We start from the raw sequence: 14,306 nt of genomic DNA on the forward strand, positions 1-14,306 counted from the left end.
GGAGTAAATATCTCTGACATATAGTGCTATTCCTCCTCCTTTCTTGTTTGGCCTATTTCTCTTAAAAAGGTTATACCCCTCTACTTCCACATTCCAATCATGAGACTCATCCCACCAGGTTTCAGTGATGCCTATTATATCATATTTGCTTTGTTGTACTACGAGTTCAAGTTCATCTTGCTTATTTCCCACGCTCTGTGCATTAGTATAGAGACATCGCAGACCACGGGTCCCATTTACTTGCTGTTTGTGCAAGTTTTTTTGCCTCCCACTGTTGGGTCGTTGCACTTTTTTTCTTGTTTCCTCTATGTCAGTTTGACTATTTTCTCCAGCCATTTCGCCTTCCTTAATATTGTCTCCCTTCCCCACGGAACTCAGTTTAAAGCCCTCCTGATCAAGTTCTTGAGACTGTTGGCAAAAACATTTCTTCCAACTGGCGTGAGATGCAACCCGTCCGTTGCAAGAAGTCCCTCCTCATGGAACCGCAACCCATGATCGAAGAATCCAAATCGTTCTCGGTGGCACCATCTGCGAAGCCAGTTGTTCACATCCGCTATTTTCCCCATCCCTTCCTGGACCGTGCCCTTCAACTGGCAGAAGAGATGACAACCTGTACATCCTTTCAGCTTCCTACAAAGCACCTCGTAATCCCTTTTGATGTTCTGCAGGCTGTGTCTTGCAGTATCATTGGTTCCCATGTGGACCAAAAGGAAGGGGTATTGGTCAGTAGGCTTGACCAGTCTTGTCAGCCTCTCTGTCACATCACGGATCTTAGCCCCTGGGAGACAACACACCTCTCGAGACATCTTGTCAGGCCTACAAATCACTGCTTCTGTACCCCTCAGCAAGGAGTCCCCCGCTATGACCACGCGCCACCTGCAAGGTTTAGCAGCAGCTGTTCCCTTGGGTGGGACTCTCAGGCTTGCCTGCTCTGTCCCTGAAGTCTGTCCATGCTGCTCTTCTTCATCCTCCTAAGGGAAAGAGCTTTGAATCAATTCTCTAGCTGCAAGCTCCCCGAACAATCCCTTCTTGGCCTACTTCTCTGTGTGACATTCCTCCAGCTGTCCACCTCCTGTGTATGTGAAGTGACCTCCTCGGCTCCAGCATCTTCCTCTGCGTGGTATTCGTCCAGGATTGTTAGTTCTGTTGTGTCCAGGAAATCCTCCTGCCCCCTAATATGCTGAAGTGTAGCTACTCTGGACTCCAACTGCTGCACTTTCTCCTCCAAGAGGGCTACCAACTTGCACTTGGGGCATGTGAAGTTCTCCACTTCTGTAGGCAAGAAGACAAACATCCCACAAGTGTTGCAGGTGACTGCCGTGGTTCCATCAATGTCCATACTGAAAAGTCTTAGGAAATTACTGGAACAGGACTGGGGTTCCTCCTGAAAAAAAAATCCTCCAGAAAACACCAATGTTAAAGCTCCTGATGTTTCAACAATTTGTGGCAGTAAGCTCAATCAACTCTGCCTCTGCTGTAGATTTCGTTGGATGAAAAAAAATGAAATAAAAATAGAAATAAAATTTCACGCGCGGCTCTGGGAGGAGTAATATAGAGCTAGTCTGCTAGCTCCGCCCCCTAGTGACTCACAGATGTGACTCACTGATAGGGTTGCCATTAGTCAGGACCTCCAAACCGGGACAAATGTAGGACAAAATTTTCAAATGTAGGACTTTTTTTGGGGGGGGGCTACATTTGAAAAAGAGCCTCACTGAGGGGAGGATTCCTTCTCCGCCTGGGCTCCGTTCTCAGCAAGGATGGAGCCCAGGCGGAGAAGGAATTCTCTCCTCAGGGAGGCTTTCTTTTCCCCCTGTTCTCCGTTTTTGCCAACGGAGCCCAGGGGGAAAAGAATCCTTGCTGAAGGGAGGATTCCTTCTCCGCCTGGGCTCCGTTCTCTCCAAGGACAGAGCCCAGGCGGAGAAGGAATTTTCCCCTCAGGGAGGCTTCCCCCCCCCCCCGACTGGGCTCCGTTTTTGCCCAAGGCCTGGCTGGGGCCTGGGAGACAGCGTCTCCCAAGCCCCAGAGAAGCCTTGGAGGACTCCGCTGCCACGGAGCCACCTCCAGGGCCTCCCTGGAGCCTGGGAGACTGGGAGAGAAGCCTTGGAGAAATCCGCTGCTGCGGAGCCGCCTCCAGGACCTCCCTGGAGCCTGAGAGACAGCGTCTCCCAAGCCCCAGAGAAGCCTTGGAGGACTCTGCTGCTGCGGAGCCGCCTCCAGGGCCTCGCTGGGGGGGGGTCCCGGGGGTGGGGCCAAACCGGGGCAGGACCGTGCGGACCCGCCCCAAACCAGGAAAGTCCCGCCCCTAGGCGAGATATGGCAAGCCTACTCACTGAAGATGTGACTACAAGCACACTCTTCCTAGAGTTTAAAAAAAAATTAAACAGTCACCACTTAAAATGGCTGCCCAGCTACCTCTCTCTTCCTCCTCTCTGTAGCAGGAACTGACTTGTAGCATTTATGTGCTTAGGCACTGTTATATTTCTCACAATACAAGAAAAAATTTTCTGGAACATAGTCTCACTAGATATGTAGAACTGCATGTTTGTCCTCATTCAGTCCCACATTGTCAAGAAGCACTGAATTTTAAAACTGTTTGGTGACAGAGTTCATGTGCTTTTAACACTTGTGTGGATAACTAACACTAACCATGTAAAGATATTCTTCCTCAGGTAGCCACTGCAGTCAGACAAGATTTGTTTTTATTTATTTATTTAATTTTAATTATATAAAATCACAGTTATTTACATGATTCTCATAATTATATATTACACATCATATATAATCCCCATCCGGTATCGTTCCCACATTTACTTCCTTGACCCATATCTCTTATTTGTGATTAACATACTCTTATTGTCAGATTTTCATTTAAATGTATTCTCCTTTTTTGTTGTTGTCCATCTGGAATCTATAACCTTAATGCTTTAAGTGTAATTATAAATCGAGATATATATATATATATATATATATATAGAGAGAGAGAGAGAGAGAGAGAGAGAGAGAAAACAGCATAAAATAGAGTCATCATACAAATATCATTAAATTATCACTAAACCTCTTTGATCAACCATCTCGATTTACAGAATTGTATTATTGGGTACCAGTCTTTCTCTATCTTATCTATATTTTTTTGTTTTATATATGCTGTAAGTTTGTCCATCTCAATTACATCCATGAGTTTCTGAAGCCATAAGTCTATGTCTGGTATATTATTCTCTTTCCAAAATTGAGCTAAAAGTACTCTAGCTGTAGATACCAAGTATAATATTATTCTTCCATATGTCTTTTCTATTTCCGGTAGTATTTTGTTTGTCATGTTCAATAAATATATTTCCAGTCTAAGTTCAAATTTTATGTTCAACATACTCTCGATTGTTATGTGTATTTGTTTCCAATAAATTTTCAACTTGGGGCAACGCCACCACACATGGAACCAGGTTCCTCTTGCCGCTTTGCATTTCCAAGATGAATTAGATTTCTTATTATCAATCAAGGCTAGTCTGTTGGGGGTCAGGTACCAGCGGTTCTCCATCTTCCAATAATTTTCCTTTAAACTTTGAGATTGTGTGAATTCCTTGGGTTTTTTTCTGGCATGTTTCCAACTTTCCAAATCAATAATGTTTCCACAATCAGTGGCCCATTTTATCATTGTGTCGGTGATTAGATCTTGTTCTTGTTCGATTCTTAATAAAAATTTGTATAGTTTGGATATTCTCTTTTGTTCATCGCCAAGCAATAGTTTATCAAGTTCTTCTATTTCATCATTAATTCCATTCAGTTTTAGATCCATTTTGAAGCATTCTTTTAGTTGTTTATACAAGAACCAGTGCGTCTTAATATCAACCTGATTTAATTCTTCCATTGTTTTCAATTGGTAGAGACCATCTTTGTTCTTAAATAGTAAATCCCCATAAATCAGCCATTTGTCTGTTGATTCCCATCGTCCAAAAAAAGCTTCATGCGTCGAAGTCCATAAAGGTATTTTCCTATAGATTTTCTTTTTGATTTTTTCCCACGTTGTTAGTAATGTCTTCCTGATTTCATGTTGCAAGAATTCTTTATGCACTTTGGCTTTTTCGTAACACATATACGCATGCCAGCCGAATCTATTGTTGAATCCTTCTAATTTTAGCACGTTTTGATTTTCAAGTTTTATCCAGTCTGAAATCCAATTTAAAACATTTGCTTGGTAATACAATTCCAAATTTGGGACTCCACCTCCTCCATCTTCTTTTTGATTTGTCATTATCTTCCATTTTATCCTTGCTTTTTTGTTGTTCCATATAAAGTTCTTTATGTCTCTATGCCAAAGTTTAAATATGTTTCCGTTAATGTGAATTGGAATCATCTGAAATAGAAAATTTATTTTGGACAAGACCATCATTTTTATGGTTTCAATTCTTCCTGTTATTGATATATCTAATTTGGACCATCTATTCAAATCTTTCTTAATTTCTGTCCAAAGCTTTTTATAGTTGTTTTTCAAAAAGATCAGTATTCTTATTGGTTAGCCAAATACCTAAGTATCTTATTTTCTTTTTAACCATACAGTTTGTTATCTTCTCAATTTCTTGTTGTTCCTGCTTTGAAAGATTTTTTGTCAAAATCACAGTTTTGCTTTTATTTATTTTAAACCCCGCGATTCTCCCGAATTCATCAAAGCTTTTAAACAAATTGCCTATTTGGTCAACAGGGTCGTCTAAAATCACAACTAATCATCCGCAAATATCTTGAGTTTATAAACTCAGACAAGATTTGTCTGTTGAATGTGCTAATTGTGTACAGCTGTTAAAACCATGGCACCTGATCAGGAAAAAAAATGATGGGAACTCTGCTTCTCCTCCTCTCACTATTTCTGATCCACAGTTTGTCTCATCCTAAATAGAAGACAGTGTTTCTTTCTGTTTCCTGGCATTATCTATTGAGACATGGATCAACACTCCCATTAAATCATTTCAACAAGGATCAGTCTATGCTCCCTGGATTCCAGTTTGACAGTTTCCAGCCATCTTTCATCCTAGTTCCTCTAATAAACATCTTCCCAACCCATTATCCATCAAAAATTGCATCCATGATCTCAGCCCTTAGTCCCAGTTAGCCCTCGCCCTAATGTTGTCAGGTCTGCTTCTTTGTGCCCTTGCTCTTCTGTAATCTGACATACTTTTTTTTCATTGCAGAGGTGAAACCTGTTGGTGTTAGAAATGCTGCAACAAACCTTGCTTGTGATCATAGTGAGGTGAGCTTTATGTATGTTGCTGTGAAAGCTACTCCTATACAGTACTTATTTCTCTCATCAGCTGGGGGAATCATATGATGTAAGGCTTCTCCATCATTAAAAAAGAAAATGATGTATTGACAGAGAGAGCTGTGCCCTGGCATTTTTTTCTGCTAATACTAGTTTTGTATGTCCAGATCTTTCTTTTTTGTTTATAGCCTTGCAGTTCCTGTATATTTGCTATGTATTTATAGTTTAAGACCTTTTTTCCAACTCATTTGTGCACACACTGAGGGCATACCTCAGTGTAATGATCTGTGGACTAATAGCCAATCACAGCCTCCCTGTTCTGGCTCTTTGCCACAGCAGATCATTGATTCCCTAGTCTCTTAGGCCATCCTTCCCCACTCCTGCTAAGCTAAAAGGAACCTCCTGAGACCATCTATACAGCTGCTTCCACCTAGTGAATTATGATGATATTTTCCCTTCACAACAGACTAGGGCTTTGTAAAGAGATTTTTAGGTTGTACCCTTGATAACTTAAGCAAGCAACAAGTGAGCTAAAGGCATGTGAAAGGAGTGTCTGAAGAAGCAGGTACTTTGAAAGAAAGTATTTATTCTAACTTCAGAGTTCTATAGGAAACTAGATATCATTCATACAAGACCCCTTGTCTTGTAGGCACAGAAATATAGTTACAGAATAACAGTCATTTCAGTCAAGCCAGATAAAATAAACCAAAAAGGCCGAAACATTCTAGTTAATACATTTCTACCTATTTAAAGTCCCAGATGGCCTTGTAGTCCTTGATGGATCTGGATGCTGTTTGCTCAGCCTCCATTGCTAGCTCAACCAGCATCCGGGTCATCTCAGACCACAGCATGAGGCAAACAAAGGAAAGACTCTCTCCTCGTGGGAAAGCCCTTTTTAAAATTTCTGTTTGGAAACATCTGGAAATTCTACCCAACTAATTGACTAGTTGGGCATTATGTCAGCTGGGATGTAACTTCATTAGAATGTGATGTCACTCTCATGAACAACCACCTTCCCTCCCAACCTTTAACCATTTTAACGTCTGGGAGAAGTCCTCAAATGACTGGACACATAGAATCATAGAGTTGGAAGAGAGCACAAGGGCCATCCAGTCCAACCCCCTGCCAGGCAGGAACTCTCAATCAAAGCATCTCCAACAGATGGCCACTCAGCCTCTGCTTCAAGACTTCCAAGTAAGGAGACACCACTACACTCTGAGGGAGTGTGTTCCACTGTTGAACAGCCCTTACTGGCAGGAAGTTGCTCCTAATGTTGAGGTGGAATTTCTTTTCCTGTAGCTTGCATCCATTGCTCCGGGTCCTGTTTTCTGGAGCAATAGAAAACAAGCTTGCTCCCTCTTCAATATGACATCCCTTCAGATATTTAAACAGGGCTGTCATATTACCTCTTAACCATCTCTTCTCCAGGCTAAACATCCCCAGCTCCCTTAGTCGTTCCTCATAGGACATGGTTTCCAGACCCTTCACCATTTTAGTCACCCTGCTTTGGACATGCTCCAGTTTCTCAATGTCCCTTTTGAATTGTGGTGCCCAGAACTGGACACAGTATTCCAGGTGAGGCCTGACCAAAGCAGAATACAGTGGCACTATTACTTCCCTTGATCTAGACACATGTTGGATGTCAAAAGTCTTGAAGGGACAAGCTCCAGCGAAGCAGTTTTTTGTTCACTCCCTGGACAGTGTGGAGCCATCAGAGAGCAGCATGGTCTGTCTGGAGAGTGAATTGGCGTCCCCAAACATATGGTCTGAGCTTCTCCAGTGCTTATACAATGGCATATCACTCTTTTTCTGGTATGCACCAGTTGGACTCTCACAGACAATTTCTTGCTGAGAAATAGCACAGGATGGAAAATCATCTAGGCCTCTTGCATCAAGACTGCTCCAATATTCCTGTCTGAAGCGTCGATAGCCAATATGAAGGGTTTGTCAAAATCTGGTGCCATCAGGACCAGATTGGACATCAGAGCCCACTTCAGCACCTCGAACGATTCCTGGCATTCCACCATCCATTTCACAGTTTTGGGTTTCTTTGAGCCTGTCAGATCTGTAATGGGGAGGGGGGCTGCCAGCTGGCTGTAATAAGGCAGCAAAATCTCAGCCTCTCAGCAGTGAGTCTACCAACTTCTGGAAAGTTGCTGATGCACTGCACAGCCCAAATGGCAGTACATTGAACTTGAACAGGCCCATATGAGTGATGAATGCAGTGTGGTGCTTGGAGCAACCTGCCAGTAACCTTTTATCAAGTCTATGGAGGAGAGATATTTGGCACGCCCCAGTTTTTCTAGGAGTTCATCCACCTGGGGCATAGGGTAATGCTTTGGCTGCATCACTGAGTTCAGTGTCCTCTAGTCCATGCAGAACCTGATCCCAGTTCCCTCCTTTTTGGACACCAGAACAACAGGTGATGCCCATGAACTGTGGGAAGGCTGAATGATCCCCATATCCAGCATCTATTTCACCTCCTTCCCAATCTCCTGCTTTCCTGGCAGTGAAACCCATCATGCTGCTCTGCAAAAGGCCGGCTGTTGTCTGCTGCTACAACATGCTGAGGGTCTGCATTCAAGCCAGGGATTGGTGAGAACAGGGAGGTGAACTTGGATGTCAGTTGAGAGAACTGGTTGTGCTGGTTAGGGTTGAGCCATGTAGGGGTTTGAATATCATCCAGGTTACCACGCTCTCTCCTATCATAAAAAGCCACTCTTCCTCATCCAGATCTGGAATTGACAGAGTGAGAAGGTGTTCTGGTCTGCCATAGAAGGGCTTTAGTGAGTTCACATGATATACAGTACCTTTGAGACCAGCTTCTGCGAACTGTATGAGATAGTTCACAGTCCGAATGCATTCAAGCACAGTGGCTGGTCCATCCCAGAAATTTCGAGTTCATTAGTCCTTGTCACTTTCAGGACCGTCACCTGGTCGCTGGGCTCAAAACAATGTTCTCTGGCACACTGCTCATACCAAGCTTTCTGGTCCTGTTGTGCTTGCTGAAGATTTTCATGAACATCCAGCCATGCTGTCCTAAGACTTACAAAGTCTATTATATTTGTCTCTGGAGAAGGTTCAGCTTCTTCCCATTGTCTTTGCACCAATTGTAACGGTCCCTTCACCTCATGACCATAGACTAACTCAAAGGGTTAATAGCCCTAACTTGGGTGTGGGATGGATCTATAGGCAAACAAGAATTGCTGGAGAGCCAAGTCCCAGTCATTGGAGTGTTTACCCACAAACCTATGTATCATAGCCCCTAGGGTTATATTAAAACATTCCATCAACCAATTTGTTTGATGGTGGTAGGGGACTGAAGTTAGATGTCGTACTCCATGTGACTCTAGCAGATGATGCAAGACTTTGGACATAAAGTTTGTCGTGGTGTCCTTTAGGATTTCCAAAGGCCAGCCCACCCTAGCAAAGATCCATCAGTGCTTGGGCTATGGCCTTAACTAAGATCCTGCTTAGCAGTATGGCTTCTGGCAATAGTGTACAATAGTCTATGAATGTTGTTTCCCTCTGGCAGTCTTTTGAGGGAGAGAGCCTAAAATGTCCACAGCCACTCTCTGAAATGGGACATCTATGATGGGTAGAGGTTATAGAGGGGCTTTGGTTTGATCCTTTGGATTTCTGATTTGTTGACTGACCACACAGGATTGGAAAAAGGCAGCAACATCTTTGTTCATTCCCCGCCAGAAGAAAGACTTCTTCAGTCTGTCCTTAATCTAGGTGACACTCAGTTAACAAAGTATCTGAGAAATTTTTGTCTTTTTATGCCTGCCAAGCCACCCTTCCCTTCTTGCCGTCTGTCTAGCTAGTTTAGTGTCATTGGTATTGGGAAGATGGTGGAAGAGGGCTTGAGAAACACAAACATTTGGTGTTGAGTTGCAGAAGCACATCTGTTGTAAACAATGTAATAAAGCTTGAGCAACAAAAGAGCAGGATTTTACTCTAGCAGATCCAGCTGTAGCCATATCTGGCTCCTTACAATGGACAAGGTAAACAACAACTGCCTTTGGAATCCCTTACAGAGCATGAATGAACAGCAAAACAGAGAAACAAGGGGAGAGCATACAAGCCTCACCATCTCCCTCCAGCATATTAAAAAAAATAGATCTGTAAGTCTGGACACCAAAATGGAAAGAAATCATTAGAAAAGTAGAAGCTGGTGAGACGGGCAGGCGGGGTGGGGGGGGTGGGGGGTGGGGAATCAACTTTGAATGTATTTTGGAAGAAGCTTTGGAATGGTGTCTAGATGATTCCAAATGCTTTTGTTTAATCTTGCTTACGTTACCTTGTTGTTTCATTTTACATGTGCATATTTTAGTCCTGAATAAATGTCTACTGAAATACATTCAAGCTGCTCTTGATTTCTAATAATAATAATGATTTTATTTATATTTCCCGCCTCTCCCTGCGGATTGAGGCAGGATTACAATAATAAAAACAATTACAAGATTAAAACATATGGTGTAGGAACCTACCTCTATTCTTTCCATGTATACCTGTATAATACTATTCAGCTAGGCACTCAGTAGGCCATCTTCTGGATCTGGCTCAAACCATGATTTTTCTCACAATGTTTCCAGGATGACAGCTGTGCAGAGATGGAATCTGAGACTGAGCCACTCCCAGAAATGTCCTCTTCTTTTGTCAGACCTTCAAGGAGTAACCAGAACCGTCGCACATATGACTTGGAAGGTAAGTAATCTTGACATTACTTGGAGTCCACTCACATACTATAGGCCAAGGGAAAGTGAGCAGTGTGCTCCTTCAGAACTAAGGAAAACCATGTTAATTTTCATCTTGAAAGAAGGTGTGTTCATATATTTTTTACATGCTAATTCCTAAGAATGTAAAAATGTACGGAGCTTAGAATTATTGGGTGTGATAACAAACTGCTTTTGTGTCCCTTCACATTAAAGCTTGTGTGCTTCACCTTTTGATCACTACAGTGAACATCTGTCTTGATGGGTGTGTTTGTTTTATGGAACAAATAATAGCAGTATCACTACATCCACACCAAAAGGTTATTCATGACCTGACTAGCTTCCATTGTATGTGGATGCTGCTGTATGGCCATCCACAGTTTGGCTGGATAAGTCAAATACATAATACTGATCGTCTACACATTCCACAGGATCTGGTCAAATTAAAACTTTAGTTATGGGTGCATTCAGGAGTCTGAGCTTTTCTCTACTCAAATTATTCACAATCCATATTTAACTTGAGAAAAGAGGAATGCAGGCAATGGCCAAGTTGCTAAAAGGTAAAAAGGTAAAGGTTTCCTATTGACATGAACTCATAACCAACTGTAGGGGGTGGTGCTTATCTCCGTTACTAAGCTGAAGAGCCAGCATTGCCTGAAGACGATTCTGGTGGTCATGTGGTCAGCATGACTGCACAGAACACTGTTACTTTCCCACTGAAGTGGCACCTATTTATCTCCTTGCACTTTTACATGCTTTCGAATTGCTAGGTTGGCAGAAGCTGGGACTAGTGACCCCTCACTCTGTCACACGGTACTTGGGCCTTGAACTGCCAACCTTCCAATCTTACAATCATCAGAATTGGCATCTTAACCATTAAACCACCATGTCCCAGATAAATACTCACAGATATATAGTGGAGATAGACCAGGGGTGCCTTAAAATGAAAGTAGGGCAGTTCAAAGTATGATGGAATAAATGGTTCTTCAGAAGTACTGGTTCTTCCCACCCCATTCATATTAAAGTGTGAAGTTAAGATATAATTCAGCATCCGGAGAAATTCAACTTCCCTTTTTAAAAATTCTAATCCTCATGGGTACAAAGGGAGTCTTGACAATACATGAAGTCTCAGAAGCCAGGATTCTGGCTGTGAACAAGTTCTAGTGTGAGAAGGTAAACATTTTTAACTCCTTGCCTACCTCTCACCACATTATAATTGTGTGTAGGGAGGGTTCAGAAATGCCTTTACTAGAGAAAGCAGGTTCTTGGCAGAGAGGAAAACAGATCTAAATCATCTTCTAGCTTCATAGCCCCTCCATGTGTCTTATCCCTGTGCATCAGAGCTTTGTATTTGAAGGAAGACTTTAAGCTTATGAACAGTGAGTGAACAGATCTAGGATTATTTATTCATTTATTTATGGCATCTCCTCCTAGAAGCTCAGAGTGTTGTACAAAGTATTTCTCCCATTCATAGTCCATGATTATCTGCAAAAAATAAAAATAAATAAAAATACAAAATAAAAATAAAAATAAATTTAAAAACAACAACACAAGATACAAAGACTGGGGCAGACCAAGATCAGTGGATTTCCACAGTCTTAACCTGACACTGGAATCAAGGAACTAGCAATGTGGTGTCTTTCAGATATTTTGGAATACAATTTTTGTAAGCTCCATACAAAATGAACAGTGGCCAGGGATTGTGAAAGTTTAAGTCCAAATAGTCTTTCCATGCCAGCTTCCCCTGTTCTAATCACTATGTTACAATGGCTTTTTGGATGCAGAATGAAAGAAGGCATAGAAATAAGAATAGTAAAAGACAGACTAATCTCCCACTTGATGCAGCAAAGAAACTAATAAAAGTAGGTAAAGCAGCAATACAAGATAAATGGGGCACAGCTATATACTGTAAAAGTGTTATAACACATCCTATACATGGCTACTCAGAAGAAAGTCCATTGGCTTCACTGAGACTTACTTGCAGGTAAGTATGTGTAAACTTGCATCCTTAAATATATCTTAACAGCAGTTCCCTTTCTCAAGGGAACTCTGGGAATTGTAGTGGGAATTGTAGACCTAAGCATTTCTGAAGGAAATAGGCACCATTATCAGGAACCCTTTTGTACACTGTGATAATTATTTTAAACAGGTATCAAATTGGCAGAAGCTTTGATGTGCAGATAATAGAAATATGCAGCTATAGAGAAACACGAAAACACAATGTTGAAGTTGTTTGGAGAATAAAAGTGTAAAATAATTTCCAGATTATGTTGCCAAACCAATAGTGAATTATCTTTTGTCACCCCCCCCCCCCTTCCAGGGCTAGTAGAGTTGCTGAACCGTGTCCAGAACACCAGAGTCAATGACCAGCGTGGGCTTCTGTCCAAAGAGGACCTAGTACTGCCAGACTTTCTCCAGACGGAACAAGAGGGTGTTTCTTGCAAGAACCATTCTTCACCTAGCCCTGCTGCTGACAAGAAATGTGCACCCAAGGCCACAGATGCAGGTTCTACCACCTCTCAGTCCCAGGAACAGCCACCACAACCTCAAGCTGCTGCTCCTCCACCAAAGCTACAAACACGAAGTCTATCAACATCAAGTGCTTGTGGGAAATCTTCAGCAATATGATCCACTCTGTGAACACCACCTATCCTGGCCTCCTCCACTTGGAAATGATACTTTTTTTTGTACTCAAATAAGTAACAACGTTTGTCCAACAGGTCTGCCTAACAAATCCCATGTCCCTTGGCAAGAAGTCCAGGCCCTTCCTGTTTAGTATCTGTTGTGGTGTGGTCTGCCTCATACAGATCCCTCTTGTGGTGTAGGAATATCATTGAGGCCAGTCCAGCTCTAAGGACATCCCCTCGTCTACCCAAGTATGTCTTCCAGGAGTGGACATTTGTACTCTTAAGTGTTTTGGTGCACTCTCTCAACCACCTTGGAACTGTTTGTTGGCTGGGCAGGGAACTGCCAGTGTTCACTTGCTGTACCACACTACTCTGTAGGTGTTGCTCTGTGTTATAAAATGACTGCTCTTGACTGCTTCCAACAGACAACCACATCTCTATAGTTGTGGTAATGATGATGGTGATGATGATGCCTGTATATAGTTTGTAATTTTCAGTCTTTGTAATATGTAAGATACACTGAATAATATGTCGAGCCTCTGTGTATTTGTGGATGTATATTTCCAGGTGGCTGTGGGGGCTAAAAGGACATTTCTGTCTGCTCAAGCAATGATGTTCAAAAACTGGGGGAGGGACAAAACAGTGTGAGTATCTACACTTCCTGTTAATGCAGGAGCTTCATCATCCAGGACCAGCCCATCACTAGGGAGAGTGGAGCAGTCACCTTAAGCAGCAAATGTTGGTGTAATGGGAGGACAGACAGTTGTTCTTACTGTAGTGTTTTTAACTGCCAGGTAGAGGAAGGGATGAGAGCCAGTGTTGCTGAGTGATTTGAATGTTGGACTATGACTCTGGAGACCAGGGTTCAACTCCCTGCCTGGCCATGAAACCCACTGGTTACCTTGTGCAAGTCACATGCTCTCAGCCTCAGGGAAATGCAATTGCAAACCACCTCTGAGCAAATCTTGCCAAGAAAACACCATAATAGTTTGTGTTAGGTTTCCCCTAGTTAAGAAACAACTTGAAGGCACAGAGCAACAACAGTGGAAGAGATTCTGGTGGGATTCTTTTATTTTTGCCTCAGGAGCCAAAATAACAAGCTTTGGGCACCTTGGGAGCAACATTTGTTTGTTCTGCCTCAGGCAGCAAAATGTCTTGGGTTAGGTCTGCCATCATCCTTCCACATTTGGTCCCTTGTCTATGGTGTAACACACTGGCTACCTTGGAGACAGACTTGGAAGGGGGGGTACTAGGTAGATGGAGAATATTGGTTCTTGTTGCTTTATCTTTAGGGTAATCTATTTTCAGTGGTCCTGGATGAACACGTGTGTTCCCATGCACATCGGTAGGTAAGTTGTCCCATCCGTCAAGGTCTGTGAGGTCTGGAGGATGTATGCTAAGCATACTTGTAAGCTCATGACAGCTGAGTCTCCCCTCCCCTCAAAAAAAAATAGTGGACGTATGTGTCCACATTTATATCATTAAAAACCACAGCCAGGATCTTCTATGCCATCTTATTTCCAATGTCTGTCTATGGCTGTGAAAGCTGGACTCTGAAGAAAACTGACAGGAAGAGAATCAATTCATTTGAAATAGGGTGCTGCAGGAGAGTTCTATAGATAACATAGGCGGGATACAGACTGCCCCTTTGGGGCGGCCTGCACCCGCTCCTTTACCTGATGGATTGGGGCCTCAGCGGCCACAGCGGCAACCCTG

The 14,306-nt window shown here is 42.6% G+C and overlaps 1 protein-coding gene across 2 annotated transcripts in view; it reads left to right on the forward strand.

Moving 5' to 3' along the window:
• The window catches only part of RGS14 (regulator of G protein signaling 14), a 42,830-nt gene extending 29,700 nt beyond the window's left edge, over positions 1-13,130 (forward strand). For both annotated transcript variants that reach the window (XM_089526953.1, XM_089526961.1), the window contains exons 13-15: positions 5,178-5,236; positions 9,844-9,955; positions 12,284-13,130. In XM_089526953.1, the coding sequence (XP_089383079.1) occupies positions 5,178-5,236; positions 9,844-9,955; positions 12,284-12,591 (479 nt within the window). In that variant the 3' untranslated portion in view covers positions 12,592-13,130. The remainder of the gene's footprint in view (positions 1-5,177; positions 5,237-9,843; positions 9,956-12,283) is intronic.
• The last annotated feature ends 1,176 nt before the right edge of the window (positions 13,131-14,306 follow it).

Source organism: Sceloporus occidentalis, unplaced genomic scaffold (genome assembly GCF_023333645.1).
Source record: "Sceloporus occidentalis isolate IW3139 unplaced genomic scaffold, rSceOcc1.0.p SCAF_1, whole genome shotgun sequence".
Taxonomy (NCBI): domain Eukaryota; kingdom Metazoa; phylum Chordata; class Lepidosauria; order Squamata; family Phrynosomatidae; genus Sceloporus; species Sceloporus occidentalis.